At 52.3% G+C, this 26,689-nt stretch overlaps 9 protein-coding genes across 9 annotated transcripts; 4 read left to right on the forward strand and 5 right to left on the reverse strand.

The window, feature by feature from the left end:
* Positions 1–295: 295 nt before the first annotated feature.
* Positions 296–1,169, forward strand: CC1G_09531 (hypothetical protein). Its single transcript, XM_001837928.2, has 2 exons — positions 296–414; positions 482–1,169. Exons 1-2 carry the CDS (start codon positions 343–345, stop codon positions 1,097–1,099), a joined length of 690 nt encoding a protein of 229 aa, XP_001837980.1. The 5' UTR covers positions 296–342; the 3' UTR covers positions 1,100–1,169.
* A 464-nt stretch (positions 1,170–1,633) lies between these two features.
* Positions 1,634–2,973, reverse strand: CC1G_09532 (metalloprotease; the record flags this gene model as incomplete). Its single annotated transcript, XM_001837929.2, has 6 exons — positions 2,764–2,973; positions 2,543–2,701; positions 2,258–2,458; positions 1,970–2,162; positions 1,803–1,917; positions 1,634–1,740 (listed from the first exon to the last, which is right to left on the reverse strand). Exons 1-6 carry the CDS (start codon positions 2,874–2,876, stop codon positions 1,634–1,636), a joined length of 888 nt encoding a protein of 295 aa, XP_001837981.2. The 5' UTR covers positions 2,877–2,973.
* Positions 2,974–3,328: 355 nt separating this feature from the next.
* CC1G_09533 (cytoplasmic protein) lies at positions 3,329–6,273 on the reverse strand (the record flags this gene model as incomplete). Its single annotated transcript, XM_001837930.2, has 13 exons — positions 3,329–3,908; positions 3,960–4,055; positions 4,108–4,259; positions 4,315–4,384; positions 4,437–4,498; positions 4,551–4,924; positions 4,975–5,062; positions 5,111–5,273; positions 5,331–5,615; positions 5,674–5,716; positions 5,767–5,894; positions 5,946–6,121; positions 6,175–6,273. The coding sequence occupies 13 exons, from the start codon at positions 6,271–6,273 to the stop codon at positions 3,329–3,331; spliced, it is 2,316 nt and encodes a 771-aa protein (XP_001837982.2).
* Positions 6,274–6,532: 259 nt separating this feature from the next.
* CC1G_09534 (GPI-anchored wall transfer protein 1) lies at positions 6,533–8,341 on the forward strand (the record flags this gene model as incomplete). Its single annotated transcript, XM_001837931.2, has 6 exons — positions 6,533–6,625; positions 6,678–7,064; positions 7,108–7,432; positions 7,482–7,870; positions 7,919–8,131; positions 8,180–8,341. The coding sequence occupies 6 exons, from the start codon at positions 6,533–6,535 to the stop codon at positions 8,339–8,341; spliced, it is 1,569 nt and encodes a 522-aa protein (XP_001837983.2).
* A 790-nt stretch (positions 8,342–9,131) lies between these two features.
* CC1G_09535 (cellulose binding iron reductase) lies at positions 9,132–12,027 on the forward strand (the record flags this gene model as incomplete). The annotated part of the gene is made up of 11 exons (XM_001837932.2): positions 9,132–9,174; positions 9,238–9,506; positions 9,719–10,179; positions 10,453–10,659; positions 10,728–10,789; positions 10,851–10,937; positions 11,042–11,328; positions 11,398–11,530; positions 11,589–11,781; positions 11,844–11,901; positions 11,953–12,027. The coding sequence occupies 11 exons, from the start codon at positions 9,132–9,134 to the stop codon at positions 12,025–12,027; spliced, it is 1,875 nt and encodes a 624-aa protein (XP_001837984.2).
* Positions 12,018–12,883, reverse strand: CC1G_09536 (hypothetical protein; the record flags this gene model as incomplete). Its single annotated transcript, XM_001837933.2, has 2 exons — positions 12,018–12,504; positions 12,554–12,883. The coding sequence occupies 2 exons, from the start codon at positions 12,881–12,883 to the stop codon at positions 12,124–12,126; spliced, it is 711 nt and encodes a 236-aa protein (XP_001837985.1). The 3' UTR covers positions 12,018–12,123.
* Positions 12,884–13,400: 517 nt separating this feature from the next.
* On the reverse strand, positions 13,401–17,150 carry CC1G_09537 (hypothetical protein; the record flags this gene model as incomplete). Its single annotated transcript, XM_001837934.2, has 6 exons — positions 13,401–15,592; positions 15,649–15,998; positions 16,063–16,614; positions 16,663–16,693; positions 16,738–16,911; positions 16,967–17,150. 6 exons carry the CDS (start codon positions 17,148–17,150, stop codon positions 13,401–13,403), a joined length of 3,483 nt encoding a protein of 1,160 aa, XP_001837986.2.
* A 2,068-nt stretch (positions 17,151–19,218) lies between these two features.
* CC1G_09538 (hypothetical protein) lies at positions 19,219–19,611 on the forward strand (the record flags this gene model as incomplete). The annotated part of the gene is made up of 2 exons (XM_001837935.1): positions 19,219–19,310; positions 19,362–19,611. The coding sequence occupies 2 exons, from the start codon at positions 19,219–19,221 to the stop codon at positions 19,609–19,611; spliced, it is 342 nt and encodes a 113-aa protein (XP_001837987.1).
* Positions 19,612–21,285: 1,674 nt separating this feature from the next.
* CC1G_09539 (ankyrin repeat domain-containing protein 29) lies at positions 21,286–24,305 on the reverse strand (the record flags this gene model as incomplete). The annotated part of the gene is made up of 6 exons (XM_001837936.2): positions 21,286–22,661; positions 22,717–23,066; positions 23,124–23,435; positions 23,872–23,959; positions 24,013–24,203; positions 24,262–24,305. 6 exons carry the CDS (start codon positions 24,303–24,305, stop codon positions 21,286–21,288), a joined length of 2,361 nt encoding a protein of 786 aa, XP_001837988.2.
* Positions 24,306–26,689: the final 2,384 nt, after the last annotated feature.

Here is a 26,689-nt window from a genome sequence, read left to right on the forward strand (position 1 = left end):
AGAGCGACTGAGATGTATAATACCGATGGGTAGGAAGTCAAGATACCCACTGATGTCGAGGTTGACAGTCAGAATGCACAATAAGCGCCGACGCCCAGAGATAGGCTGTACCCCCATTTCCGTCGAGCTGGCCGACACGAGCGCTATTCCTATACTCAGCGTTCATTAGAAAGCTTGATTGGCACAAAGGTTTACTAAGTTGATTTCCAAAAATACATTCCTTCATCCAGTGCGTTGCGGTGCGGCCGATTTGTATAAGAAGTGCGGAAAAGTGGACTAGGTTCCTCAGCGAGCTGGTCTCACTCCTGGAAACGACCTCCCTTCCACTCCAATTAACTCACCATGCAACTTCGCTTCTCCTTCTTTGCTCTTGCTATTCTGGCTATCGGTGTCGCTGCTGGTCCTCTCCCACAGGTAGGCACTGCCACATCCATGGACAATGTCCTGATACATGCGCTAACCTGTTATCCTTCCTTGGTAGGGCTCAGACCTTGTGATTCGAGGCAAGGGAGGCAGCAAAGGTCCTAAGCCTAACCTCGCCCAGCGCGTGTCCAACCTCCCGCCCGAGCTCCGCAACCAGATCGGAAACGATCTAAGGACCCATAAAACGATTCAAGCCCATTTCGGTCCGGGGTCTAAACACGACAGACTCATGAAGGAGATGAACGGAAAGGTCCCGCCCAACAAGTGGACTGACCAAGCCACCCCTGCATGGAGCGTCTTCGAGAAGAACCGCAAGCTCCGCCGAGCTCTGGAGAGCTTCGACGACTACCTCGAAGTACGGGCGAAACACAAGAATGGCAAGAAGGGTCCGAATCCTTTGAAACCGCCCAAAGCATCCGCTCCTCCCAAGAAACCCGCCCCGAAGCCTGGCCCCAAGCCCAATCTTGCTCAGCGCGTTTCCAACCTGCCACCCGAACTGAGGAACAAGATCGGAAACGACCTCAGGACGCACAAGACTATCCAGGCCCACTTCGCACCTGGATCGGTTCACAATAGGATCATGCAGGAGATGAAGGGGAAGGTACCGCCTACCAGGTGGAGTGACCACACTACGGCTGCTTGGAGGATCTTGGAGAAGAACCGTAAATTGCGATGATGGCATTGGGAGTGTATGTCCACGTAGTAGAACTGCATAATCGATCGAATCGATTGCTTTAAGCGCAACATCAGGTTGGGACCTCGCTTTGCAGCTTTCCGTCAAAGGCTGCTAGTTCGCAATGGGTACCGACTCTACTGCTACGCAACCGTCAATATCTACTCAAACCAGTTCTCCAGCTGCCCGTTGAAGATAGGCCCGACCTTTGTCAGCACAGCAAACTGTACTCCGGAACTCCGGACGGCTTCGAGGCGATGATAGAATCCCTCTCGAAGGTCCCTCAGATCAAAGGCGGCGGCTGATTTGAAACTGCAGGCTTATGATTGGTACAATATCACGACCCGAAGTGCTTAGGGCCCACGGGCTAAATGCCTATTTTTACCAGCATCATGATCACCCAGTTTCAGACAGCCAAAGTCCCATTATCATCACTATTGAACCCAAATGCAGCACAGCTTTCTTTGCTTACTTGAAGACTCGATTTCAATCACAAAAACAAGGAGAAAGGACAAGAAGAAAGGTGTGACCAGATCTCTAGACGCTCACACCCCGGAATGACCGCACCTGTGTGCGAAGCCTCGTGATCTGGCCCTCGGTGAAGCTGTCCATGCAGTCGTCATCAGAGTAGTTCATGAAGTTCTCTGCGGTCATTCAAGCGTCAGCAAAGTAGGAAAGTCAGGGGTTAAAAAAATAGGCCACTTACTGACGAGTGCCTTCTGCCCACCGGGACATGAAGCTATGGGTTTAGGGCATCCATAGACTGCTTCCCGCTGCTTGGGGGTGTCGTCGACGTAGTCTCCCTTGCCGGAGCAACCTCCCTACAAGTCACGAATCAGCACAAGTCACAATAAGGTCTCACTCTGTACTGACCTCAAACGTATGATACAGCCCACCCCAATGCCCAACTTCATGGACCAACGTCATTCCTTTATCGTACGGAGCACTAGATCCTCCCGGCATTGTGGAATAGAGGAGAACAACGCCATCGACCTCCGGTTCGTCCTTGTAGTCACTGGGGAACGTTGCGTATCCCAGAAGTCCAGCGCCCTCTCCCTCACGGAATCTAAATTCGACATAAGCAATTTTGACATTCAATATTCATATCCCGAGTCCCGCTTCTCAGTTCAACGTTCAAGGGTTAGTGAGAAATACACATACCCAACAGTCCAGATATTCAACGCGGACGCGTTCCCGTACCGGAAAGTCTTCTTCATCTGGATCTCATCTTTACTTCCCGGGGAAACAGCCGCGAACCATTCAGGACTCTTGATCCTGGTAACGTTCACCAAGTTCCAGCTGAGTCCAGTGGGCTCGTAGGACTTGTTCATGATTTCCATTTGTTCTTCAATTTGTTCGTCACTAAAGAAAGCGCCACACAAGGCCAACGAGGCAGGATAATAAAGTCAGCACCCCGCCTAATCTCAGGATGTAGAGGGAACGTACGTGACATAACCTCCCTCGGACGTCTTGTTCGCATGGACGATGTGGAAGTAGACGTCCAAAGTAGCCGTTGCATCGGGGTCTGCAGCGGGCACGCGATGGGTCTGGAAGTACTTCTCCGCAGCTGTCCGTCGAGATGAGGAGATGTGTGTACCGCAAACCCTAGACGTAAACCCACTTAGACCATCCATCTTCAAGACGATTCAACGCAGTAGAGCGCTCACCTCCGATGTCGAAGCTCACTGCGGAACTGCGGAGCAGCAGTCACCGAAGTGATGGACGACGAAACAAACAGCAAAGCCAGTGCAGAGCAAACGAGGGTTGTCATCGAGCGCATGGTCAACATAACGCTTCTCGTCGTAAGTCTCGTATCAAACGAAACGATTGAGTTGTGGGTATGCAGAGATATGGGCGGCCGGCGAAGGAGAACCTGCTCCTGGCTTGTGGGGGTCGTCGCAGACAATCACAAAGAAAGAAAGATAACTCCTTCGCCAGCGCTCGGTTTATATGTGTATGATCATCTGCGTCCGCGTAATTGATGATGAGTATCAGACTTGGAGGGATGGAGGCTGTTCACTGGCAGGGTGTGGTTGCAATCAGCGCATGAGGTGAAACGAGGTCAAGCCGCAATACGGCAACTATTGATAGACGTTCTATTAATACTGATCCCCGTAAATAAGTAATCCCAACAAATGAAAACGATGCAAGGAAAGTGTGAGGATCCAGCAATGAACAATGTAGTTCTAGATTCTATACATTAGGGTATCTACATACTTAAAACACACAACATTAAACCAACCACCGGGTCGTGAGCAACGCCATAACCAACAAAACAACAAAAACAGCAGCAGAAATCTGCCCTCCAAAGTCCGTCCAAATATCGTTAAGATAAAACTCAGGTCGAGGATAGTCCAATCCAGGTGAAACAGACACCTCCACTCGGTGTCGCTTGCCGGGTGTCTTGACGTCCTGGCAGACGATGAACAAAGTCTGGCGTCGCTCGTCGTAGACGTATCGGTCCCCTTTCTCCAGGCCATTAACCATGACGTCCCTTGACTGGGCGATAAGCGATGGGTAGAAGATCTCTGTCTCGGCGGAGAGCAGGGGCCCTGAGGAGTTGGCCCATTCGTAGGTGAATGTCCCCGTCGTCATTTCATATTCCATCTTGATCGGTATCCCGCAGGTCTTGGCTGGGTACGGCCGGACGATTGAGGTGAGGATTCGTCCACCGTTATCCAAGGTGGGTGATGTTTGGGAGTAGTCGAGCAGGGAGGGTGGCAGGGCTCGATAACGACTGAACCATGAAAAGTTCTCGCCGTTCCAGTCGTCGCCGTGGACATCGTTGTTTGAGGGATTGTAATTCCACAGGCTGGAAACATGGCATCAAGAAAGATGCTGCGTGTACTTTGGACAGACTCACGTAAAACCAACGAATGACCGTTCCAAGGCGGTCATCAACGCGTCCATCATGCGAGCGTGCCAGGTAAAGTCTCCAGTCTCGAAAGCCTCTTTGTTACTGCAGCAGCGGTTCAGCAACAGCGGATTGTTTCTAAGATCCAGACACTCACTTCATGTCCATTGGAATACCACATTCGCCGATAACAATAGGCTTGTCCCCGAGGGCTTCATAACCCTTCTGGACAATGTTGCGAATCTGAAGACTGTAGTTATCCCTGGCACCTTTCTGGCCCCAGTAGAGGGCCTTCGGGAGGAACATGCCCTAGGTGAATGTAAGAAAATAGGCAAGACACTCAAGAGTCAAGCGAAGGACCTACCCGAGAGAGGCCTTGTACATTGACAGTAAAGTCGCCGAAGGCCTTGGAGAAAAGAGCATTGAGGTCGTACCTAGCAATCCAATGTCAGCAAGGTAAATAAATGAAGGCATCTGAGGACTAACCAGTGGGGCGCATACACCAGATTTGAGGGACGGCGTTCCTCAGTCCATGTCTTGGGGCAGAACTGACAACACATGCCAATTAGATAAGAACCTATTACCGAGCATCGTACATACCTCGTTCGGAATCGGTTCGGCAAAGATCATCTTATCCGCACCGATGCTCGGTCGAATACGCTTCTCCCACCTCTGCATGAGAGGGAAATAGCAATCGACATACCAGTCAACCTTTTCTTTAGTCTTCGGATGTACCAGGAAGTATCCTTCCCTCAGGATAACAGCTTCGTTTTTCTTCTGGTCCCATCCCCATACGTTGTGCAGCTCCCAGATACACTTTCCGTTGGTAGGCCCGTCTTCTCTCCAGGCTTTCACGCCGTTCGCGTTGACGAGGGTGTTTCCAGTCAGTTTGGTCGGCCAGGGGAAGGAGCGTTCGTAGTGAGGAACTTCGGTTGGGTGACCAGCGCCGAGCTGGAACGATTGGAAAGCAGATGCTATACAAAACTTTAGTACGAGTTCAATTGAAGGCGAAGTCCGTACTTACGGACGTGGGCAAGATGCAAATCTGTGTTGTAGTCAAAGCTATGAAGGGAAGGTAGCTCGATGTAGCCTCGATGAGGCTCATTCATCATCTGTAGAGGGGGTAAGCTTTGAAACCAGGAAACGTAGTCACTACATACTTGGACGCCGATCACGCCTTCCAGGTCGCCAACAGCCTTGACTATTTCTTCCCAGGTACCAAGGAAGGCGTCTTGGAGGTACTTCTGGATGGTGACCTCCTCCCCATCCGTCCCCTTGACACGGAGCTTTGGAGCGAAGGTATCTCCGCCCCAGAACAGCGTTCTAAGCGACGCGTTTCAGTCGATGCGATGTACCTGAGCAGAAAGGGAATAGACTTACGCCATAGTAGCTGCGCTCAGCTTCTGGTACCCGCAAGGCCAGATGCCGCGGTCAGGTTCAGTATGCCCGCCCCGCTTCTGACCCTGAAGCCAACCCGCTCCGGTTTCTTCGATTGCGCCGAGGTCGAATCCTGCAGCTTCCAGCGTCCAGGCAGGCGCTCCTGAGCCACCAGAGTAACGAGACCAGACATCTTGATGCATCGATACGAAGGCGGTCAGGCCGTACTTGGGGAGAAGGGAGAGAAGAGCTCGAATATAAGCAAGGTATTCCTTGTCGTAGATACCTCTTTAGCTGCAAAGTCAGTTTGTGCCAACCGGAGACGGGTCACTTCAATGAGACGTACGGTCCAGCGTGCTCAACGGCCTCCCAAGTAACAAGAAAACGAACTGAGAACCTTGGTGAATAAAGACGCGTCCTAGAGCCCGTCCACACTCACTGAAAGTTAACCCCCATCTCCTCAGCCTTGCAAAGTGCTCCGGAGCCTCCTCCAAGGGAAAGGGACGGCCAACAAAGGTAACAGAGCGATGGTCCCCAGGGAAGTTTTCGTGGTCATGGTCGAATGGTCTAAAGAAGCGTTGTCAGACGATGTAATGCGGGAGGCTGTAGACAACGGACGTCTTGCAACAGCCTGATACGTTGGCACCGCGAAGATGGCAGACTCGCCCGTAGCCGTCGACAAAATGGCGGCCTTGGGTCTTTATTGAGCCTCCCGTCGCTAAAGGTGACCAGTCGTGAGCGTATGTATTTGCTGAACCCGGTTTATATCCTGGTTCAAGCGAAGGGTGCGTTGCCTGTCGCGCGCTAAATTAGCTCGAGCTCAGAGTTCTGGGATGATGCTACTCACCGGAATATTGGGTTTAGCATCCTGGACGATAGGATTTGGTTTGCGAGCGTCGTTTTCGACGAGAATAAAGGAACTGTCTAATGTTGAGGGTATCGACATGGCCAGCCAGGATCAACCCGTCACCGCTGTGCTTGTCGGTGACCAAACAGCGCTTGTCATCACTTTTGACACCGACCACCATCATCCTCGACGGAGACCACGGCTTGGCTCTACTTTACCTCCATGCACTATCTATAAACTAGCAACAAACGACGTCTAGAGGGAGAGAGAATACCATTGGAACAGCGGGAACTTGGTGCGTCTGAGATTTGTAGTCAATAGCGCGTCTATTAACGATCTGTCCAGCAATTCTGTCAGCATGGACGACTATAAGCAAGCGAAGGAGGCCTTTGTCTCTGGGATGACAGGGTCCTCAATAACACATATCAACTTGGTCTCATTGGCTGCGCTGGTGCGTCCAGTGTTTACAGAATCGCCCGAGCTGAGCTCACCGCCCGCAGTAGTCTTCAGTCGCGTTATACGCCGTCCTCTACAACCAACGACCAGATCGAAAATTTGGCTTCCTATTGTCATGGGTGGTTCTCGTGCTACCCTTGCTTCTGTCGATGACCCAGTTCGCGACCCGACCAGGTCTCCTTAACCTTCTACTCGGTGGTCTCGCCGTGGCCCTATACCACTGGATGCCGAGGAAGGAACCCCGTTCACCCCTGCCATGGAAGCAACATGCGCCAAAGGAGACTGAGAATCGCCCAGGCCATCTACCTCCACTACCAGCATTGACGACGTACCGGGCACACATGATGCTCATGACTATACTGGCTATCCTCGCCGTTGACTTTCCTGTGTTCCCTCGTATCCTTGCCAAGTGCGAAACGTATGGAGTTTCTTTGGTGAGTTGAGGTTCTGGAGTCTTATGTCGACGCATCCTCACAGACTCAGATGGACCTAGGAGTTGGATCGTTCGTCTTCTCGCAGGGGATGGTTTCCGCCATTCCACTGCTCAAGAACCCAACTTACTTGACCTCGCCATTGGGACCCAAGCTTGTGCGCGTCGTTCGAAAGGCCTTTCCTGTCATCCTTCTGGGAGTCGCCAGAGTCTTGGCCGTCAAAGGAACAGAGTACCCAGAGCACGTCACTGAATATGGAGTGCATTGGAACTTCTTCATCACCCTTGCTGTGGTTCCCATACTTCAAACATTACTCCACCCAGTTCTCGTATACCTACCGATATCGATGGTCGGTGTACTCGTCGGATTAGGTGCGACCCTTCCATTTCCTCTCCTCGTTCGCGTTTGACACTTCACCAGGTCAGCAGCTGGCGTTATCACAACTCGGTCTCAGAGACTACGTCCTAAACGCTCCACGCGACAACATCATCAGTCAGAACAAAGAGGGAATCATCTCAGTTGTGGGTTACCTCGCCATCCATTTATTGGGGTTGTCAGCAGGGACGATGGTCCTCCCTCCGTCTCCGTCGTTCTTCAGGAGGCGCCAGCAAGCTTTGGCTGAGCAACGCAGTTCCAAGGAGGCCAAAACTCAGATTGAAGAACTCGACTTTTCTAGCCCACGTCAACTTGGAAAGACCGCGACAGAGCTGTGCTCGTACGCCATTCTGTGGTGGGCGTTCTTGGGTCTAACTCGATTGCTGAAAGTTGGTGGGGTGTGGGGTGACGAGGGCGGCGCTTCAAGGCGAATGGTGAGTCTATTCATGTCTCTCATTTAACTCGTCTTATATCAAGAGTAGGTCAACTTGCCGTACATCCTCTGGGTAGCAGCCTACAACGTCACCTTCCTCCTCGCCTATATCGTCGTTCTGGATATCTACTTCTTCCCTGGACCCAAGCCGAGCAAGGCTCGGAAGGACCCTTCCCATTCGAACTACTTCACCGCGCCTGAAGGCAATCCTCCAACCCTGCTCGAGGCAATCAATCGACATGGCCTCTCCATTTTCCTCTTGGTAAGTCGCCTCTCCCTTCTGTGGTATATATCTAAACCCCCGCTGCAGGCGAATGTAATGACAGGAATCATCAATTTGTCCATGAAGACCATGTACGCATCCTCCTGGCTGTCGATGTCTGTTCTCGGGGCGTATTCTTTGGTGGTGTGTGCCGTAGCCTGGTATTGGGATCGCTTACCCCGTCTAGGAAGTCATCGAAAGCGAGACTGAAGCATGTAGCGTCTACGCTAACAATAGATATTTTTTCAACCTCAATTGGGCCCCAGCAGGTTTGAACTCGCGACTTTGTCCGGATCGGCAAGAGAGCGGATCAATTTTTTGGTCGCCACAGGTTCCATGTCTAATGCCCTACCAACAACCGGTCTTCTGGTTCCCTCAGAATCCCCTCCACTCATCGCGTGGTCTCGCGTGGCTCCGTCATATGTCCCACTACTCGTTCCCTCGATTCCACATTTGTGTCAACGAGCCACCTACATGCCTACCTGCTTTACATTTATCCGCTATCAGCGTCGTTTTCGCCGGACTGCATCAACCTGTAGATCTGGGGAACGGTGCTATCGCACAAGAACCTATCAAAACGTCGAAAGGTCGACTTAGGGCCGACTACAAGGACAGGGTTCGAACGCTTTTGGGAGGCAATATAGCCTCAAATTAGGAGCGTGGACACTAAACGGACTTGTGACCGTGGTTCTCTGCCACTCTCGGTGCTCGATACGGGGGCTGTGTACTAACAGAATATAGATGGTGGCGCCTCGAAAGACTTCGCTTCGCGAACTTCTACTGATAATAATTGATATGGGTAGGGAACAAGGGTGCGCCGATGGAAATGGGAGGTTCAAATGGGAGCGTTTGACCCTCGAGGGAAGTGACTCTATGAAATTTCCGATGTTCAAGCTAGAGTAACTTCCTGACCACCGACGATGACCCGTTTGAATGGATATAAATAGTGATATATATCGCCAGGGAATGGGAGTCGGTGAAGTTGTACTGGTGTAACAAGATGGTCTTGCTTGTGAGCACCGTGCTCACTCTGGTATTCAACGGTACGTCGTTCTTGCTCCTGGATTACCATTCGAGCTAAACTGATCATGCATTTGCTTGAACAGTTCTGCTGGCTAGTGCCCAAGCCACGCGATGGTGCGACGACTTGACGAGCGTCTGTTTTCAGCGATACTATGAGGAGCACCTCGATACGGCATGGGGCTACCTATTTCCCCCCACAGACCGAGGCGAATTCGTTGGCTTCTTCATCGCACCTGTGAGGTCCGGCTGGATCGGCAACTCCTTGGGAGGCTCGATGCGAGGGAACCCGCTTGTCGTTGGTTGGCTCGACGATGATAACAAACCCGTCATCTCTGCTAGGATTACGCCGTGCGTACTTTCGTGGTAGCGTTTGGGTGTTCGAGGAATTTATGTTTACGCTCGTGTGCAGATCGTATTCCCCGCCGCAGCCCCTCGATGGGCCTAAATTGACCATTCTAGGTAGTTCCGGTTCCAACGGAACGCACCAGCGCATTGTCTATCGTTGCGAGGCAAGTCCATAACCCATACGGTCCACGGACTTGAGCAAAGCTCACCCTACGACAGAACTGCACAACCTGGACTGGAGGCTCAGGAGGTATCAACCTCAACGGCACGCACCTCTTCGGATACGCAACACACGCAGCCATCAAACCCATCGACCCGTCCAACCCCAACTCAAGCCTCTACCAGCACACCGAAGCGTCGCTGCATACCCTGGACACTGTCGCAGGCCGATCGGACGCGTACGACACCGATTTGGGTCAACTCACCAACGCGCCCCCTCTGGTTCCTCCAACGCCAACGACGACGACTACAGGAACAGGCCCCACGCCTACTGAGCCTGCTCTGTGCCCTGGTGCACCCCGGCCGACGTACCCGCTCTATGTTGCGTCCGGGTGGAAGGTCACGCCTGTTCTTGGCCGTCTCGCTGGTGCACCACGGCAGATTATGGTCGATTCGAGAGGGAATTTGTTGGTTCTCCAGCGGGATATCGGTGTTACTGGGCATACGGTTGACGAGAATGGGTGTGTGACCGGTACGAAGATGGTCGTTGCTGACTCGAGTTTCAACCACGGTCTGGATGTTGTGGGGAATAAGTTGTTCGTTAGGTACGGAACTGAGGGCGATTCACATTGGTTTGGCGGGAAGCTGACCGGTATGCTTGCAGTAACCCGGACATTGCTTGGTCTTGGGACTACGACCCTGTGACGATGACGGCGACGAATAGGACGGTGCTTGTCACTGGGTTAGTTCCTTCTCCTGTCGAACGATTTGCGTTTAGTGACCAATCCCTGCAGGATGTTCAACCCATTCCACATCACACGAAGCATCCACGTTTCACGCAAGTTCCCTGACTATATCTCGCTCAGTGTGGGCTCGGACGGGAACCTCGACATACCATCTATGGATCCTGCTCTGGGGCGTAGCCAGATTCGTGTTTTCGATATGCGGCATTTGGCAGCCCATGCGAATAGGTACAACGGGACGCATGGCAAGGTGTTTGGGTAAGTTCTTGTTCTGTCTTTGGAGGAGTTGTCGAATGTCCCTGGTATCTGATATAAGTTCTGAATAGCTATGGACTACGGAATGATGTGGGCATAGCGGAAGATAGAGCAGGGAATGTCTTCAGTGTCGGTATGTTATTATTCTATTTCTCCCATTCCCGCCGGTCCTATATACCCCGTTTCGCTTTCAGAGAACTCCCTGGACGATGCCCACAGAGTGATCGAAGGAGTCCGAGTCGATATCCACGACGATAATCCGGCCGAGAAGATCTATCGACGTGAGTCAAACCATTCCAGTTCGCCGTACTTCAAGCTTCCTAATACTAGGATTACTTCGTGATCACCCATTCCAAATCTGACTAACTGACACTGTCCTCTCCAGTTGGCAAACCGACATCACCAAACCAACGATTCTTCGGCGGCTACCCCTACTGCTACAGCGTCTGGGAAGAAAAAGACATCCCCAACGCGAACCTCAAACCCGGGCAATACTTTGTCCAGGACCCGAATGGCCCCTACAGCGATGCTTGGTGTAATATCAACGCAGAGAAGCCAGTCGCGATTTTGCCTCCTCATGCTGCACCGCTTGATATCAAGTTTGGCGTGCACCAGGATGATGGGAATCTGTATGTTGCTTTGCATGGAAGTTCGGCGAGGACGGAGACTTTGGTGAGTTGTCCAGATCGGAGCTTGATGTTGCGTTCGCTCTGATAGGAGTATGTGGTGGCTGGCTGCTAGGGATATAAAGTCGTCGCTATTCCTGGAAGTTACTCCCCTTCGGGAGAGTGGACGTCGGATTTGGATCTGGTCGGTACGAAGACGGGCACGATTGACATATTCTTCAACGAAGATGAGACGAAATGCCGTTCTGGTGCGTAGTCCTCCACATTCATTGTACTTTCCCTTCTCAATGTTCTCCGAATGTGTAGGCTGCTTCCGTCCTTGTGGGATGTCCTTCGCTCCTAACGGGAATCTCTACGTATCGAGCGATACGTCTGGAGAAGTCTTCCTGTTGAAACCTCCTTTCCAAGGACCGCCGGTGATACCCACTACGTCTCTTCCTCAAATACCGTCGACGACTAGTAGTGGACCGCAAGCTACCCAAACAATATACGGGCAATGGTGCGTTTCTATCTTCTGTTAGGACTTGGCGATGTCGAATTGACGTGAGTCTGGCACGATAGTGGGGGAACTGGGTACTCGGGGCCTACCGTTTGCGCGGGAGGATCACGATGCAAACAGGTATGTCGGATTGACGATCATGTATTCAAACTCCCTTATGCCCCTGGATAGGTGAACCCCCATTTCTCTCAATGTCTTCCGCTGGGGGCTTGGTGGAGAGACAAGGAGGGCGGAGGTGAGGAATGAAGCGAAGTGTACCATATGCGCACGTAGATGGACTCCAGGGTGGCAGTAACTCTTAAAAATGTACATGTTATTATCCTACTTTCGCACCTCTGCGTTTCACGGACTCGCTCCCGCTGAGAGTGTTCCAGGCTTCGTCTTGAACACAGCCTCCAGCTTGTCCATGTTCGTAATCCACTCTCGCATTTTCTCCGATGCAATCATTTCCCACGCCGGGATGGCTCGTAGATCGTCCAGGAGGGGGAAGAGGAAGAAGTCAGCCCAGGTTGGGTGGCTGCCAAACGCGAATTTGGCGTCTGGAACCATCCGTGATTCGATCTTGTCAAGGAATTGTTTGGCGTTGACGACTCCTTGATCGTCCTTGCTGGGAGTGACTGAAGCAGGGTCCTTGTCCTCGTCTATAGCTTTCACGTAGGGTTTGATTACGCCACCCTCGAGCGCCGGGAACCCTGCGCGTAACCAAGTTCCAATCATGATCGCCTGGAATAGGGTGGTCTTGATACTTACCAAATGACGCTATCAAGCTCACCATCTCAAAGACTTTCTCCTCGAGCACGCCCAACTCCCCTGCCTCGGCGTCGGAAAGTTCAAGCGGAGGCTCGGGCGCGACTCGCTCGATGTACCGCGCGATAGCCTGGCTCTCCGATAAGGTAAACCACTTTCCATCCTTGGACTTGGATTCGATCACGAGCGAGGGTAGATATCCGAATGGATGGTGTTGGAAAGCGAGGTCGCTTTGGGGAGGCGTTCGGAGCTGTTCGAAGGGTATGCCTTTGTAGTGTAAGCCTAGAGCGATGGTGCGGGTGAATGTGGAAAATGGTGTTCCGATGAGTTTGCAGAAGGTTAGTGAAGAAGACATTGGGGATGTTTGGGTAGGGAGATCTGGTGGACCCGGCGAGTGAGTGGAGTGGGTACTGTGAGATACTTGTGAGTTCTCGTTTATACTCCTCTGGTCAAGAGAAGCCCGGGTGCTGACATGAAGACTTCTATTCTTGATCTTCCGAGTCTCAGGTCAGGCCAATTCCAGAGCGTGCCGGATCCGGCTTGACCGAGCTTAACTGTAGCATTCTGTCTGGACGCAAATCTGTTTCGTCCGGGCACCTACTAATTTTAAAAACCAGTAACGGCCATATATCTATGAACATTAACACAATCAAATTCCCAAGCCAAACCATATATACGCCCGCAGTAGTACTGGATCGATTCTGAATTGAAACGAGTTAGCAATGCCACAATTTCCGCATCTCCTTTCTGCCGCGCTACAGACGATGTCCTCTTTCTCGCTCTGTAGTCCACACCAACGTCGATACCAGGGCACCGAATAAGCCGTGCTACGATGCCTAGATAGCCTTGATCAGCTGCGAGTACTTGTTAAACTATAACTTCAAATCCCTGTCATGGGACTCGTTGTTCGCATTGACATCAACTCCCCGAAACTGGACAAGCTGCTTGGTCACTTCATCGTGGCCGCGCTGCGAAGCGAGCATAAGCGCAGTCCACCCATTAGTCGCAGCATTTACGTCGATGCCAGGGAATCCAAGCAGCTGGCCCACCACTCGATCGTGACCGTTATACGAGGCATGCATGAGCGCGGTCCACCCATTGTTGTTCGCCGCGTTGACGTCGACTCCATGGAACTGAAGGAGCTCGCTCACTACGAGATCGTGGCCGTTATACGACGCGTGCATGAGCGCAGTCTCCCCGCTATTTGTCGCAGCGTTGACGTCAACGCCATGGAACTTGAGGAGTTGGCCCACCACACCATCGTGGCCGTTTTTCGAGGCGAGCGTGAGTGCCGTCCACCCGTTTACTGCGGCGTTTACATCGATGTCGTGGAACCGAAGGAGCCGTTCGACCACGTCAACACACCCCTTTTGCGAGGCGTACATCAGCGCGGTCCACCCGGTCTTGCTCAGAGCGTTGACGGCGATATCGTCGAACTGGAGTAATTGGGCCACCGCTCCCTCGTGGCAGTTCACCGACGCCAGCATGAGCGCGGTCCACCCGTTGCTGTTCGCATTGTTGACGCTGACGCCGTCGAACTGGGCGAGTTGTTTGACCACTCCATCGCCACCCTTCTGCGATGCGTACATGAGTGCGGTCCACCCTTCGTTGGTGACAGAGTTGACGTCGATACCAGGGAACTGCAGGAGCAGGCTAACCACCTCTTCGTGACCATTATGCGAGGCATACATGAGCGCGGTGCAACCGTTGTTGTTCGCACTGTTGGCGTCGATGCCGTTGAACTGAAGAAGTTGCTTGACCACCACCTCATGGCCATTTTGCGAGGCCAGCACGTTGACCTTGGTTCCGTGAAACCGGAGGAGCTGCTGGACGACACCACCGTAACCCTTTTGTAAAGCGTACATCAGTGCAGTCCACCCGGTGTTAGCTGTCGCGTTGACGTCTACGCCGTGCATCTGTAGGAGCTGGCGAACCACGCCATCGTGACCGTAGCCTGAGGCTAGCATTAGCGCTGTCCACCCATTGCTTATCGCAGCATTTATGGCGATGCCATGGCACCGAAGGAGTTGTGCGACCACACCATTACGGCCTCTTTGCGAGGCGTACATGAGCGCGGTCCACCCGTCGCTGGTGGCAGCGTTCACATTGATGCCATGGACCTGGAGAAGTTGGCTAACCACTACATCATGGCCGTTCTCCGCGGCCAGCATGAGTGCAGTCCACCCTTTGTCGCTCACAGCGTTGACGTTGATGCCATGGGCCTGGAGGAGGCGCCTGACCGTTCTACTGTGGCCGTGTCGCGAAGCCAACATGAGTGCAGTCCACCCAGTTTTGCTTGCAGCGTTGACGTCCACTCCAGGAGAATTGAGGAGCTCGTTGACCAGTCGCTCGTCACCGATATAGGAAGCCCACATCAACGCAGTCCAACCGTCGTCCACGGCGCTGTCATTGGCACCAGGGCCCTTCCCGGAATGGCTATCCCCTTTGCCTTGTTCCAATAGGGAGGCCCATTCCAGCGCCACCTGACCCGCCTTACTCGCGTTAATGTCGATGGATGGAACTCGAAGAAGTTTCTTCACGAAATCGACCTCATTACGATACGAGGCCACCATCAAGGCAGTCCAACCCAGCATTGTAGTATCGTTGATTCGGATAGGTTCGGAGAGTTGGACGCATCTCTGAGGCGAACTACTGGATGAGGTCGGTGATGCTGGAAAGTGTGAAATTCCATAATCGTCAAAGGCCATGTTGTCCAAGATGGTTGAGAGGCCATAGCAAGCAGCGACATGGAGCGGCTTCATCAAGTCGAGGCGATTCCAATATGTGTGGGGAAAGGATGTGCACTGCTGCAGAAATGACAATGCAGCATCAACGGCCTCGGGTGAATCTCCACATTCCCGAACATGGGTACCCCAATGTCGGTAGGAATAATCCAGGAGTGGTTCCTGGCTGAGAAGTGTCGTGAATTGTTCAGGTTCGGTAATCGTGCAACAAGGTAGATTGTTGTCGACCATTCGCTGGGCCAAGACCTTGCTGATGAAGAGGTGGGGTTGGGGAAAGTCCTTGAGGAGAAGCGGTTCGAGTGCATCTTTGGCTGTAAGATCTATAGCAAGAGTCATGAGCATATAGCAGCTATGTGCGGGTAAGAAAGATACTCACGGACAAGTCTAACAACAGCACTTTCCGCGTCCAGCTCCACCAGACCACAGCACAGGTCAATGATGGCTTGCTCATCTGGTATCAGGGACTTATCGACACTGTGTGTTTCCGGGTTCACACCAAGAGCGGTTTGCAGGTCCCGCAACGAGAGCGGTCGGCGAGCAAAGACGAGCCAGAACAGTGTCAGCTTGGCAATCTTCACGAGTTCTGGGTCTTGGTTCTCGATCCGGGAGATGCTAGCTGCGTACATCCCCTCTATCCCTGCGGGAAACTGGTCGAGCTTCGCTTCAATGGTGACAAGCGACAAACAGCTGCGGAGAGCTTCGATTTGCAGGGCAGCGTGAAGGAACCTGGACATGGATGTGTTAGCAAACCGTAAGAAAAAAGTACTGCATATGCCCACGCTACACGTACATTCCAGCTGCCTTCTCTGTTATCCGTCTGATCGCCTCCTCTCGATAGTTATGCTTCTCCAGAATACGACATAGCCCGCTGTACCGCCTCAGCCTGTCATCAACAAGCAGTCGGAGGTCGTGATCCTGCGCCAGCAACGTCAAATAGACCGCGTTCTTCAAACTCGTCCTCAGGCTTTCCAGTGGGCGGGAGGCGAAGATCACATTCCCCTGCAGCTGTTCCAAGACCAGAATCAGGTCGACCAGGTTCTTGCGATCGACTTCGTCCACTCCATCGATGGCGCAGTATGTGCGATCAAAATGGTCTTCCAGTTTGAGGAGTACTCTGAGAAGATCGTCGTCGGATGGGCTTGTATTTTCAAGGAGACCGCGTCGGTAAAGGGGTTTGACGAGGTCCACGAGATGGCTGTGTCGTTGTAGAATTTGAAGGATGAAGCTTTTCAAGATATCGCCAACCGAGAAAGTTTCGTTGTAACGGTTGTAGATGAAAAGTATGCAGATCTTCTGGTCTGCGGATTCCTCGAGCGGTAGGAGGTCATCAATGACTCGTGACCTATGAATCAATTAGCTGCGCGTCTACTCGAGCTTGCTCCGGTCTTACATTAAAACCGTCTTCCCAGCGCCAGCTTTGTCTTCGTTTAGCCAAGGAGTGCAGGATCGAACGGAATCAACTCACGTATACCCGTCGCACAAAGAACAGCGCCCTTGGTATCTTTCCAATCCTTATACTCCTTGCTCGTGATGAACCAGTTTCCAGTCTCGGGGATCCGTTTCTTCTTCATGTCGTTGTGGATTGCTCTGGCATTCGACTTGAGATTGAACCAAGCGGCAATCTCGGATATCAGAGCGTCTAGACAGGTCATACGGTAAGGCAGCCCGGAGATTTCAGGGCGGGTCATACTCACCACGAGCTTTCGCTGAGTCGGGAGGCTCGGCGTGGGGGTAGATATTGTGGACATGGGTGATGAGATCTCCACCGATTATTGTCCCCCCTGTGATAGTATTGCCTTCACCGAGGCTGAAATTTGGGGCTATGTCTCTGGCCACGCTTGCAGCGAGAGACGATACTTCGTTCACCATGACCTCCATACCGTCACAATATCCTGGTAGCCGATGTCAGAGGAGGGCGGCAGCGGATGCAATGTCCTTGAACTCACCTGGTCGACGGCCGACCTGGAGGGACAGGCTTCGGGCAGCGACAATAGCAGTGTATCTGAAGTAAATTGGAGTTGTCGAGATGACGGCGATAAGGTATCAAGATGGGCATGGGCGCATTGTGGGCGTCATTGCCGCGGCTGTGCGTGGGCAGCATTCGTTGACAGGACGGTCCTCAGTCTCGTGAACCAGACTCGATGAGGGAGACAAGGCACACATCAAGGCTCGCAGGAGTTATATGCGCGCGGGAAGCAAGTTCCCTGGTGTCCTCCGGTGAACATCGGTGGACGCTGGGGTTCGGTGTTTGTCACTATTTGCCAGCGACCTCCGTTGGACCGGTGTGGGAACGCGCTGGCTGTCGCTGAGCGCCTCTCACCTCGAGGGACCAGCGCCCGCCGGCCCCCACTGACCTCCAGCGTACTCCTCGGTGGTCGCTGGAGCCCGCTGACCTCCACCGGAACACGTGGGGTTAAGCTCACTGAACCCCGCCGGAAGGGGACTTTGGCTAAATTACATGTTTTCTCTAGTTCTAGCCACGAACGTTTGTCAATATCTTGATCTTTAAAGCTTTGCAGGATACCAATTAAGTCTACCTCTATATCGTTGATTGGAATAGTGCTGTTCAGAAGATATGGGCTCTTGCATACCCCGTGGGGTAGAAATTCATTTGTTTCTCTCTAATTTCTATTTAACTAACCGCAGACTTTTGATGAAGATCGATACGTTGGAGCTTTGTAATATGGCATTTGAGATCATATTGAAATAACGAGTTGGAACGACACCATCCAGAAGATATGGCTCATGCAACCTACCTTAGTCTCATGGTCCGGGCACCAACATGCCTCCTCCTGTACCACCATTTTCTCGAGTTACAGCCACAAACTTTGCTTGTAACTTGAAGATCAACTAATTATAATGGAGATCCTTAGATACAACCCAGTTATGTGAATTGAAAATCGGCTGTTCAGGAGAAGGGGCGTGCACAACTAATAGGCGCCCGGGGCTGTGTCTACTCAAAGGTGGCATTCGGAACCCATATAACTTGTGCCTTCATTATTGCCATTACAAATAAACTGGTAATTACGCTGCTGGGATGGTCTATTTAAAGGTCGAAGTGAACCACCCGTGGTGATTGGTGGGGGCCACTGGAGTCCACTGGGGGTGGTATCATTAAGCGATGACTCGGGACAAAATCCATCGATCATGGCCCTTCGGCCGCTGTCGTTCACCGGGGTTCGCTGGAAATTGCTAATGCCATCGACGATCACTGGACCCCGATGAACGCGATGCTAGTTCCAACGGGGTTCACCGACTGTCGCTGGAAGTGGTGGTGAGTTTTGGTGGAGTTCGGCAGGGGATGCCGGCCGTGGGTGGGCTTGCCCACGCCGCGCTTATTACAGGCTCGCAGGAGGGGTGGCTCGGACCTTGAAGACTTTGATGCGGCTCCCAGCCGAAAATTGTGATAATGTTAAAAGGTTTGTCAACGGACAGGAAGACGCATAAAAACCCGGCCTGGATGACTTTAGTTTATATATAGTCGTGTAGTACAGTATTTGGTGAGGAGGAACGCCGTCCAAAGGAAAACATGAAGCAGCAGCAACTTTGCTTGATCACTCCGGCTTGCTCGCCAATCCTCTCCCATCACGCACATCACCGTTTTCCAAACCCCGCGCCACCCCCCAATTCAGGTGGCACTGGACAGCCCCAGCGTTAACCAGGAAAGCACCTGAATCTCAGCCTCGTGAACATCGAATGCCCCCAGCACGACACACTTCATTGGAAAGATGAGCGAGGCTTGAGCTCATCCAATGCGCGTCCACAATTTGGTCTATCGTGGCCGAACGGCGCCGCCGTCCCTCCCTTCAACCCCAACCTGTGCGCTCCTCGACCTTGGGATTGATCAGCAGCATCGAGCACAAGAGGTCCGAGAAATCCGCATGGAGCCATACTAATTTGTCGCCTTTAGGCTTTATCTCAATTGGAGTTGTGGTAAACACCAGCAATGCGACCTCGAGTCGTCCCTAAATTGAGATTCTGGACAATTCGGACTGGAACGAATGAAGACGCGAGTCGTCTAACGACTAACGTTGAGCGGTAAGCCCATTTCCCATATACTTCGCCTGGGTATCACTCACTTTACGACAGGTTTGCACCTCTCAATGCCACGAACCTGTTCGGATACGCGACCCGCGCAGCCGCCCGTTCAACCTCAACTCAAGCCTCTACCAGCACACCGACGCGTCGCTGCATACCACCGTGGACATCATCTCAGGCCGATCTGACGCCCCTCGGTCCCGTCAACCCCAACGACAACTCGACGACAGGGACAGGACCTACTCCTACGGATTCGTGCTGTGCGAGGCGTAACCAGATTAGTAGAAGTGAACTCGGCTAATGTAGCCGAGTTCTACTATTCTGACCCATTGGCACCGAGTTCTACAGATCTCGCTGCATCATCCCGCCCCATCCCGCCTTTCCCGTCATGCCCAGCCTTTTTGAGGTCGATACAAATATGTTCATTCCGATAGATTGTGATTAGCTGAAGTAATTTAATCCTTACCAAACGACCACAATCCCGATAATCTGCAGCATTCTATCTAAGTTAAAGTCTCGGGGGTAGGAGGTAGGGTGTATTTTGCAGGGATGTTTAAGCAAAAGCCTTTGGCAGCCAAGGGGAACTGCATGGACACCCCATTTATTTTCCTTGGGGGCGTCATAGACGCACATAGACGCAGGGAGACTATGTGTACTTCGTAGCTCCCAATTTTGGCGAGCGCTGACCCAAAATGGGCGCCAAGAGGCCTGCCCTCCGCCAAAGCCCCGTTTTGATTCTTGCGTCGGTATTTTACGGAGTACAGTCGTGGACAGTCAAACTCGACAAATATGGTATATCGCTGATTTCTCGACAAAGACTTGATCGTTCGGTCCAATTTTTTGTCAGGAGACGTAGATTTGCGAAAGACGTCGAAAAACGCCTCTCCGAAGTTTTTCCCACGCCTTTTTGTCCTTGGCCAATATTTCGAGGGTATTCACCAGAAATTCTTTGAGCGGGACATGGTCCAGATAGCGAGGTGGCGGTACAAAGGCACTCTAAACATGGCCGTGAGTTCGAATATATCAATTCTAATGCAGAAGAAAGGTGAACTGAGAGGGGGAGCTATAGGCAATGGGCGCCCCCAGGCCGCGAGGCCTCCTCTTAGCGCACAACCTTCCTTTTTTGGGTACACTTAATGCCCATTTTCTGACGGAACCAATGAACCAAAAAGCGCGAAACTTGGGGAGCGGAAACCTTTCCTGAAAAGGAGTCATTTGCGCTATGTTTCGTGTTTGTAGGGGCAAAAATGGGTCGGCGGCCAATATTTTGGCCTTGGTGCGACTAAAAGGCCTGTTTCTTGGGATTTCCCCGACGGATTTTGCTCAAACTTGGGTCATAAGCTCCTGTTCATGAGACAACTCGATTCCGATTGGTTTCGGAGGCAGCACCCACATCTCCAAAAATTTGCTGGGTTTGACTGTCCACGACTGTAAATGGCGGGTGACCAGATTGGTGGAAGTCGCTAATGTATGCATTAAACGGCCAGATTGGTAGAACTCGCCGAAGGCTAGCCGAGTTCACTTCTACTATTTTGATATATACTCGTGCTGTGCCCTTGTGGTGCGCCGGAGCCGACGAACCCGCTCTTTGTTGCGCCCGGAAGGAGGGTCACTCTTGTCCTTCACGCCGTTTAGCGGGTGCACCGGGGCAGATTCTAGTCGATTCGACGGGGAACTTGTCGGTTCTCCAGCGGGATATCGGTGTTACTGGACATGCAGCTTACGAGAATGGGTGTATGATGGGTAAGATGATCATTGCTGACTCGAGTTTCCAACCATGGTCTGAATGTTGCGGGGAATAAGTTGTTCGTTAGGTACGGAATTGAGCGTGGTTCACATTGGGTTGACGGGAAGCTAAGTAACAAGACTGGCACTATATCCTTTACTACAGGCGTTTACTGGAATGACCACTACTTGTAGTGACATAGAGTACGAATTATCAATTGGTCCTGACTGTCTATCGCATGCTACAATCCTATAAACGAGTTCTCTTGGGAGGCGTCTCAGAGTCACTGGGAGGAGAATGCAGCCGTCTTTTCTCTCGCTGGGTAGTGCCAACGGGATTCGATCGGTTGCAAGTGAAGTTGGTTAACAGCTCTACGACGCTCGTGTGTCCCTGTTCCTGCGCTGCAGATAAAGCCGTCGCGCCAGCAGAGTTAGCAACATCAACGTCAATTCCCAGGAACTGGAGGAGCTGGGTGACCACTCCATCGTGGCCGTTGTGCGAGGCCAGCATGAGTGCCGTCCACCCGTTGTTGTCTGCACCGTTGACCTCGATGCCGTGGACCCGGAGGAGCTGGGTGACCACTCCATCGTGGCCGTTTTGCGAGGCCAGCATGAGTGCCGTCCCCCCGTCGGTCGTTGCAGCGTTGACCTTGATGCCGGGGACCTGGAGGAGCTGGCTGACCACTCCATCGTGGCCGTTTTGCGAGGCCAGCATGAGTGCAGTCACCCCGATGTTGGTCGTGGCGTTGACCTGGATGCTGGGGACCCGGAGGAGCAGGCTGACCACTCCATCATGGCCGTTTTGCGAGGCTTGAATGAGTGCAGTCACTCCTTCGGCGGTTGCAGCGTTGACCTCGATGCCGGGGACCCGGAGGAGCTGGCTGACCACTCCATCGTGGCCATTTTGCGAGGCCAGTATGAGTGCTGTCCACCCGTCGTTGTCTGTACCGTTGACGTCGATGTCGGGGACCTGTAAAAGCTCTTGGACGATCTCCCTATGCCCTAACACGGATGCCAGGTGTAATGCTGAGACACCCTCTTTATCGTTCGCATTGACATCGACGCTCTGAATTTGAAGGAGCTGTTTTACGAAGTCGAGGTGGCCAAGAGCCGATGCTATTATCAGTGCAGTCGAAAATAGCATCGTACCCTCGTTGATAGTAGCACTTTCCGTGTGTTGGCCCGCTGGCTGGGACGCACCCTGGGACGAGGCTGTGTTCGGCATTGGATGTACATCGGGGTCTCCATCGCCTACAAAAGTATGCTCTAAGTATATCGGGAGGGCATAATGAGCAGCGACGTGGAGTGGTTGCAAGAGGTCGAGGGCGCTTCCCGGGCCGTAGAGCTTGCAGGGGAAGGAGGTACACCGGCGTAGAAAACCCATCGGGATATGATTTGCTTCGGGTGAATCTCCGCACTCCAGAATATGGGTGCCCCAATGTCGGTAGGCATAACCCAGAAGTGGTTTTTGTTCAATGAGGGCGTCGAAATCTTCGTGCTCTGCGATGGCGAAATGAGGTATATTATGGTCAACCATCCGTTGAGCCAAGACCTTGCTGATGAAGAGATGGGGCTGGGGATTATCCTTGCGGAGCATGGGTTCCAGTGCGTCTTTGGCGGTGAAATCTGGATTAAAGAATGTGAGCACACGACTCCGGCGACACAGGGTGGCGACACTCACGAACTAATCGAACGACATTACTTTCCGCGTTAAATTCGACCAAACCACAGCACAGGTCAATGATGGATTGTTCGTCCGGCATAAAGGCCTCCTCAATGCTGTGCGTTTCGGGGTTTACAGCAAGGGCGGCTTGGAGGTCCCGCAACGAGAGTGGTCCGCGGGAAAAGACGAGCCAAAAAAGCATCTGCTTGGCAATCCGGACGAGCTCTGGGTCCTGACTTTCGATTCGCGAGATACTATTTGCGTACATTCCCTCTATTCCGGCGGGAAACTCCTCGAGCTTCGCCTCAATGGCAGCAGGTGACAGACAGGTGCGCAGTGCCTCAATCTGCAGAGCAGCGTGGAGGAACCTGGACAGATGTTGCGTCAGCAGGTGCTAGGTAAGAGGAAAAAAGAATCCCACTCACATTCCTGCCGCCTTGTCAGCTATTTTCCTAGTAGCTTCCTCCCGGTAATTGTCCCTCTTCAAGATGCGACACAAGCCCGGGTATCGTCTCAACCTGTCCTCAATGAGCAGTCGGAGGTCTTCGTCCTGCGCGAGGAATGTCAGATATCGAGCGCCCTCTAACTCGGTTTGGAGATGTTCCAGGGGCCGAGAAGCGAAGATGATATTCCCCTGCAGTCGTTTGAAGACCTGGATAAGGTCGAACCGGTTGTTGTTGTTGACTTCATCAACACCGTCAACGACGTAGTAAATGCGGTGGAAGTGGCCCTCGAGACTGCGGAGCAAGTTTTGAAGGTCCTACTCGGATGGATTCGTCTTCTCAAGCCGACCACGGCGATAAAGGGGTTTCACGAGGTCCACGAGATGGTTATGGCGTTGAATAATTTGAAGGATGAATCCTTTCAAGATGTCGCCAATCGAGAGAGATTCGTTGTAACGGTTGTAGACGAAAAGGATGCAGGTCTTCTGGTCTACAGATTCTTCGAGTGGTAATAGGTCATCGACAACCCGGGACCTGACAATCGATTAGCAATAAGTCCATTCCAAATTGCACCGCTCTTACATTAAAACTGTCTTCCCAGCACCGGCTTCGATATCCATCAGACGACATCGTAAAAAGACGAAAAGAAGCAAGCTCACGTATGCCGGTACCACAAAGAACAGCGCCCATTGTGCTTTTCCAAGCCTTGTACTCTTTGCTGTTGACGAACCAGTCTCGTTTCTTCTTCACATCATTGTGGATTGCTCTCGAGTTCGACTTGAGATCGAACCAAGAGGTAATGTCGGATATCAGAGCGTCTAGGTAGGCCGTAAGGTAAGAGCGAATGAAGAATAAGAGATCCAATACACACCACGAGCTTCAGGAGAGTCGGTGGGCTCGGCGTTGGGATAGATGTTCTGGATATTGGTAGTACTAATATAGTCTCCCGCAATCATCGTCCCCCCAGAGACGGTGTTGCCTTTACCGAGGCTGAATTTCGGGCCTATGTCGCTGGCTGCGTGCGCAGCGAGAGATGATGCGTCGTTCGCCATGACTTCCATCCTGTCACAGTATCCTTCATGTCAGAGGACGGCAATGGATGCTATCCCTGCGTACTCACCTGGTCGCGTTCGACCTGGAGGGGCCTTCGGACGGCGACGACATCAGTGTCTGAGACAGAGAGTCCTCTGGCTGGAGATGAAGGTGATAAGTTACCAAGATGGGTTAGGGCAAATTGTGGGCGGCACTGCCAGCATGCGGCTGTGCGTGGGCAATGTCCATTGACACTGACAGGAAGCAGCAAGAAGCCCATCCATATCACTTTCGTCGTAGTGAGCCCCACAGTAACCCGCCGAAATTATATGTTTTGTCACAGCTGGGGGTCTGTTCCTGCAGACGATCCACGAAGTCGTTCAAGTTGTCCATGTTGACATTTGAAAACGTCGCCCCTGCCACCCTCAGGAACGGTTGAAAGTGTGTCGTTCACCGTTCCGTGTCCAGGGGTAAGTTTCCTATTGGTTTTCTTTCTTTGGAAGGACGGTCGTATGCGATATATAGAACAGCGAGGGCTGTATAAGCTTGTGGATGGAGAGGTTGCCGTGGAAAAGCGGATCATCGGACTCCCACCCCTATCTTTCGTGTGCATGCGCGCTCCAGCGTAAGCGCTAGCCAGCTTCGCAGTGCAACGTTTTGGCACAAGACACACTCTTTCTTCCCTTTTCCGTGAAGCAGAGCCTTTACTATCTTCTCATATGACTCAATCTCTCAGCCTATCACTGAGTTGCCTCTCCCTGCTACGGTCATATTAGCATATGAGATAACAAGATGTGGGGCGAATGCAATATCGAATCGATTCGAGAGTAGCTAGCTTAAATACATTTCAAGTAGCTACAGTGGATAATAGAATAACATGAGGGTAAACTAATACCACAAGGAAGAGGGAGTGTCCGAGCACATCCCAGAGATAATCCATCCGAAATAACTCGATCGGATGGACGAACAATAACGGAGTAATAAGAAGAAACATTGTACACTACATCGAAGGTCCGTAGTGTACATGGAAGGTCCGAAATAACTCAATACTCCTCCTTGGTCGTGCATCCGAGAGGGAGAAGTCCGAGTCGGTAAGTGAAGTCGTTATGAGCCGTACGAGTGAGTCCCTTGGTGAAAATATCGGCGAGGTTGTCTAGAGTGTTAATGTAAACCGTGTTGAGCTTTCCAGAGTTGACAAGATCGCGTAGGAAATGAAGGGAAATGTCGATGTGTTTGGTACGTGCATGGAATTCCGGGTGACGAGAAATGGCGATGGCAGCTTGGTTATCCGTGAAGATAGTCGTAGTCGAAGGCTGGGGAAGTCCGAGTTCGTCGAATAGAGAGCGAAGCCAAAGAGCTTGCTTCGCAGCGTGAGTGGTGGCGATGTACTCCGCCTCAGCAGTCGAAAGAGCAACCGAAGATTGTTTCTTCGAGCTCCAAGAAGTCGCTCCTCCTGCGAGCGTGCAAACGTAGCCGCTAATCGACTTGCGATCGGCGTTGGAGGCCCAATCCGCATCCGAGTAGATGCTCACCTCAGGCTCCCAGTCGAGCTCTGGACCACCATAGGTGAGGTGCAAATCCTTCGTGCCTTTCAGGTAACGAAAGACACGTTTGACTGCGGTCCAGTGCTTCGGTTGGGGCTTCTGAGTGAACTGGGCAAGTCGGTGGACGGCGTAAGCGATATCAGGTCGCGTACCCATCGCTGCATAAAGCAGAGAGCCGATAGCAGTCGCATAGAGTCCAGAACCACGCTTGTCTGAGGTAGGAGGGTCGGAGGCAGGAGGGTCGATGGAGTCGAGGTTAATGTTCGCGTCGAGAGGTGTAGATACGGAATTTGCATCCGATAAACCGAAACGCGCAAGCATAGAGTCGATATAGTGGGTTTGGGAGAGTGAAATGGAGCCCTCCTCCTCGTTTCGGGTTATCTTCATGCCCAAAAGCGTTTGAGGTCGCCCAAGGTTGGTGATATCGAACTTCGAACTGAGGGAACCAATGACGAATTGTTCCTCCTTGTCAGACGTTGTGAAACCGATAATATCGTCGACCCAGAGCAGGAGAATGGTGGTGTCGTTGCCAGAGCGTCGAATGAAGCAGCAGTTGTCGGTCTTGAGCTGGGTGAACCCCGCATCGCGCATCGCAGAGTTAAACTCGCGATTCCAAACGTTGCCAGCTTGCTTCAGGCCATAAAGAGCGCGTTTGAGGCGGCAAACACGACCAGTTCCATCGTCAAAACCGGGTGGTTGCTTCATGAAGATCTCCTCGTCGAGTCGACCGTTGAGATAGGCGCTTTTGACGTCGAGTTGGAACATTTTCCAACCGTGAATGGCGGCGAGGGCGGTTGCTGTACGAAAGGAATCGAGTCGCATGACTGGGGCGAAGGTTCCGTCTTTGTTAAAGTCTTCGCCAGGTCGTTGAGAGAACCCCTGAGCTACAAGCCTCGCCTTCCACTTCACAACCTCTCCATCATCGCCTAACTTCTCTGCAAATACCCATCTACATCCCACAGCATCCCTTCC

This window comes from Coprinopsis cinerea (assembly GCF_000182895.1).
Source record: "Coprinopsis cinerea okayama7#130 chromosome 6 map unlocalized cont3.6, whole genome shotgun sequence".
Classification (NCBI taxonomy): Eukaryota; Fungi; Basidiomycota; class Agaricomycetes; order Agaricales; family Psathyrellaceae; genus Coprinopsis; species Coprinopsis cinerea.

Coding starts and splice junctions, on each gene's coding strand:
- CC1G_09531 (XM_001837928.2), top strand. CDS start 343: ATGCAACTTCGCTTCTCCTTCTTTGCTCTTGCTATTCTGGCTATCGGT. Junction 415..481: donor CTGCTGGTCCTCTCCCACAG/GTAGGCACTGCC, acceptor CTTCCTTGGTAG/GGCTCAGACCTTGTGATTCG.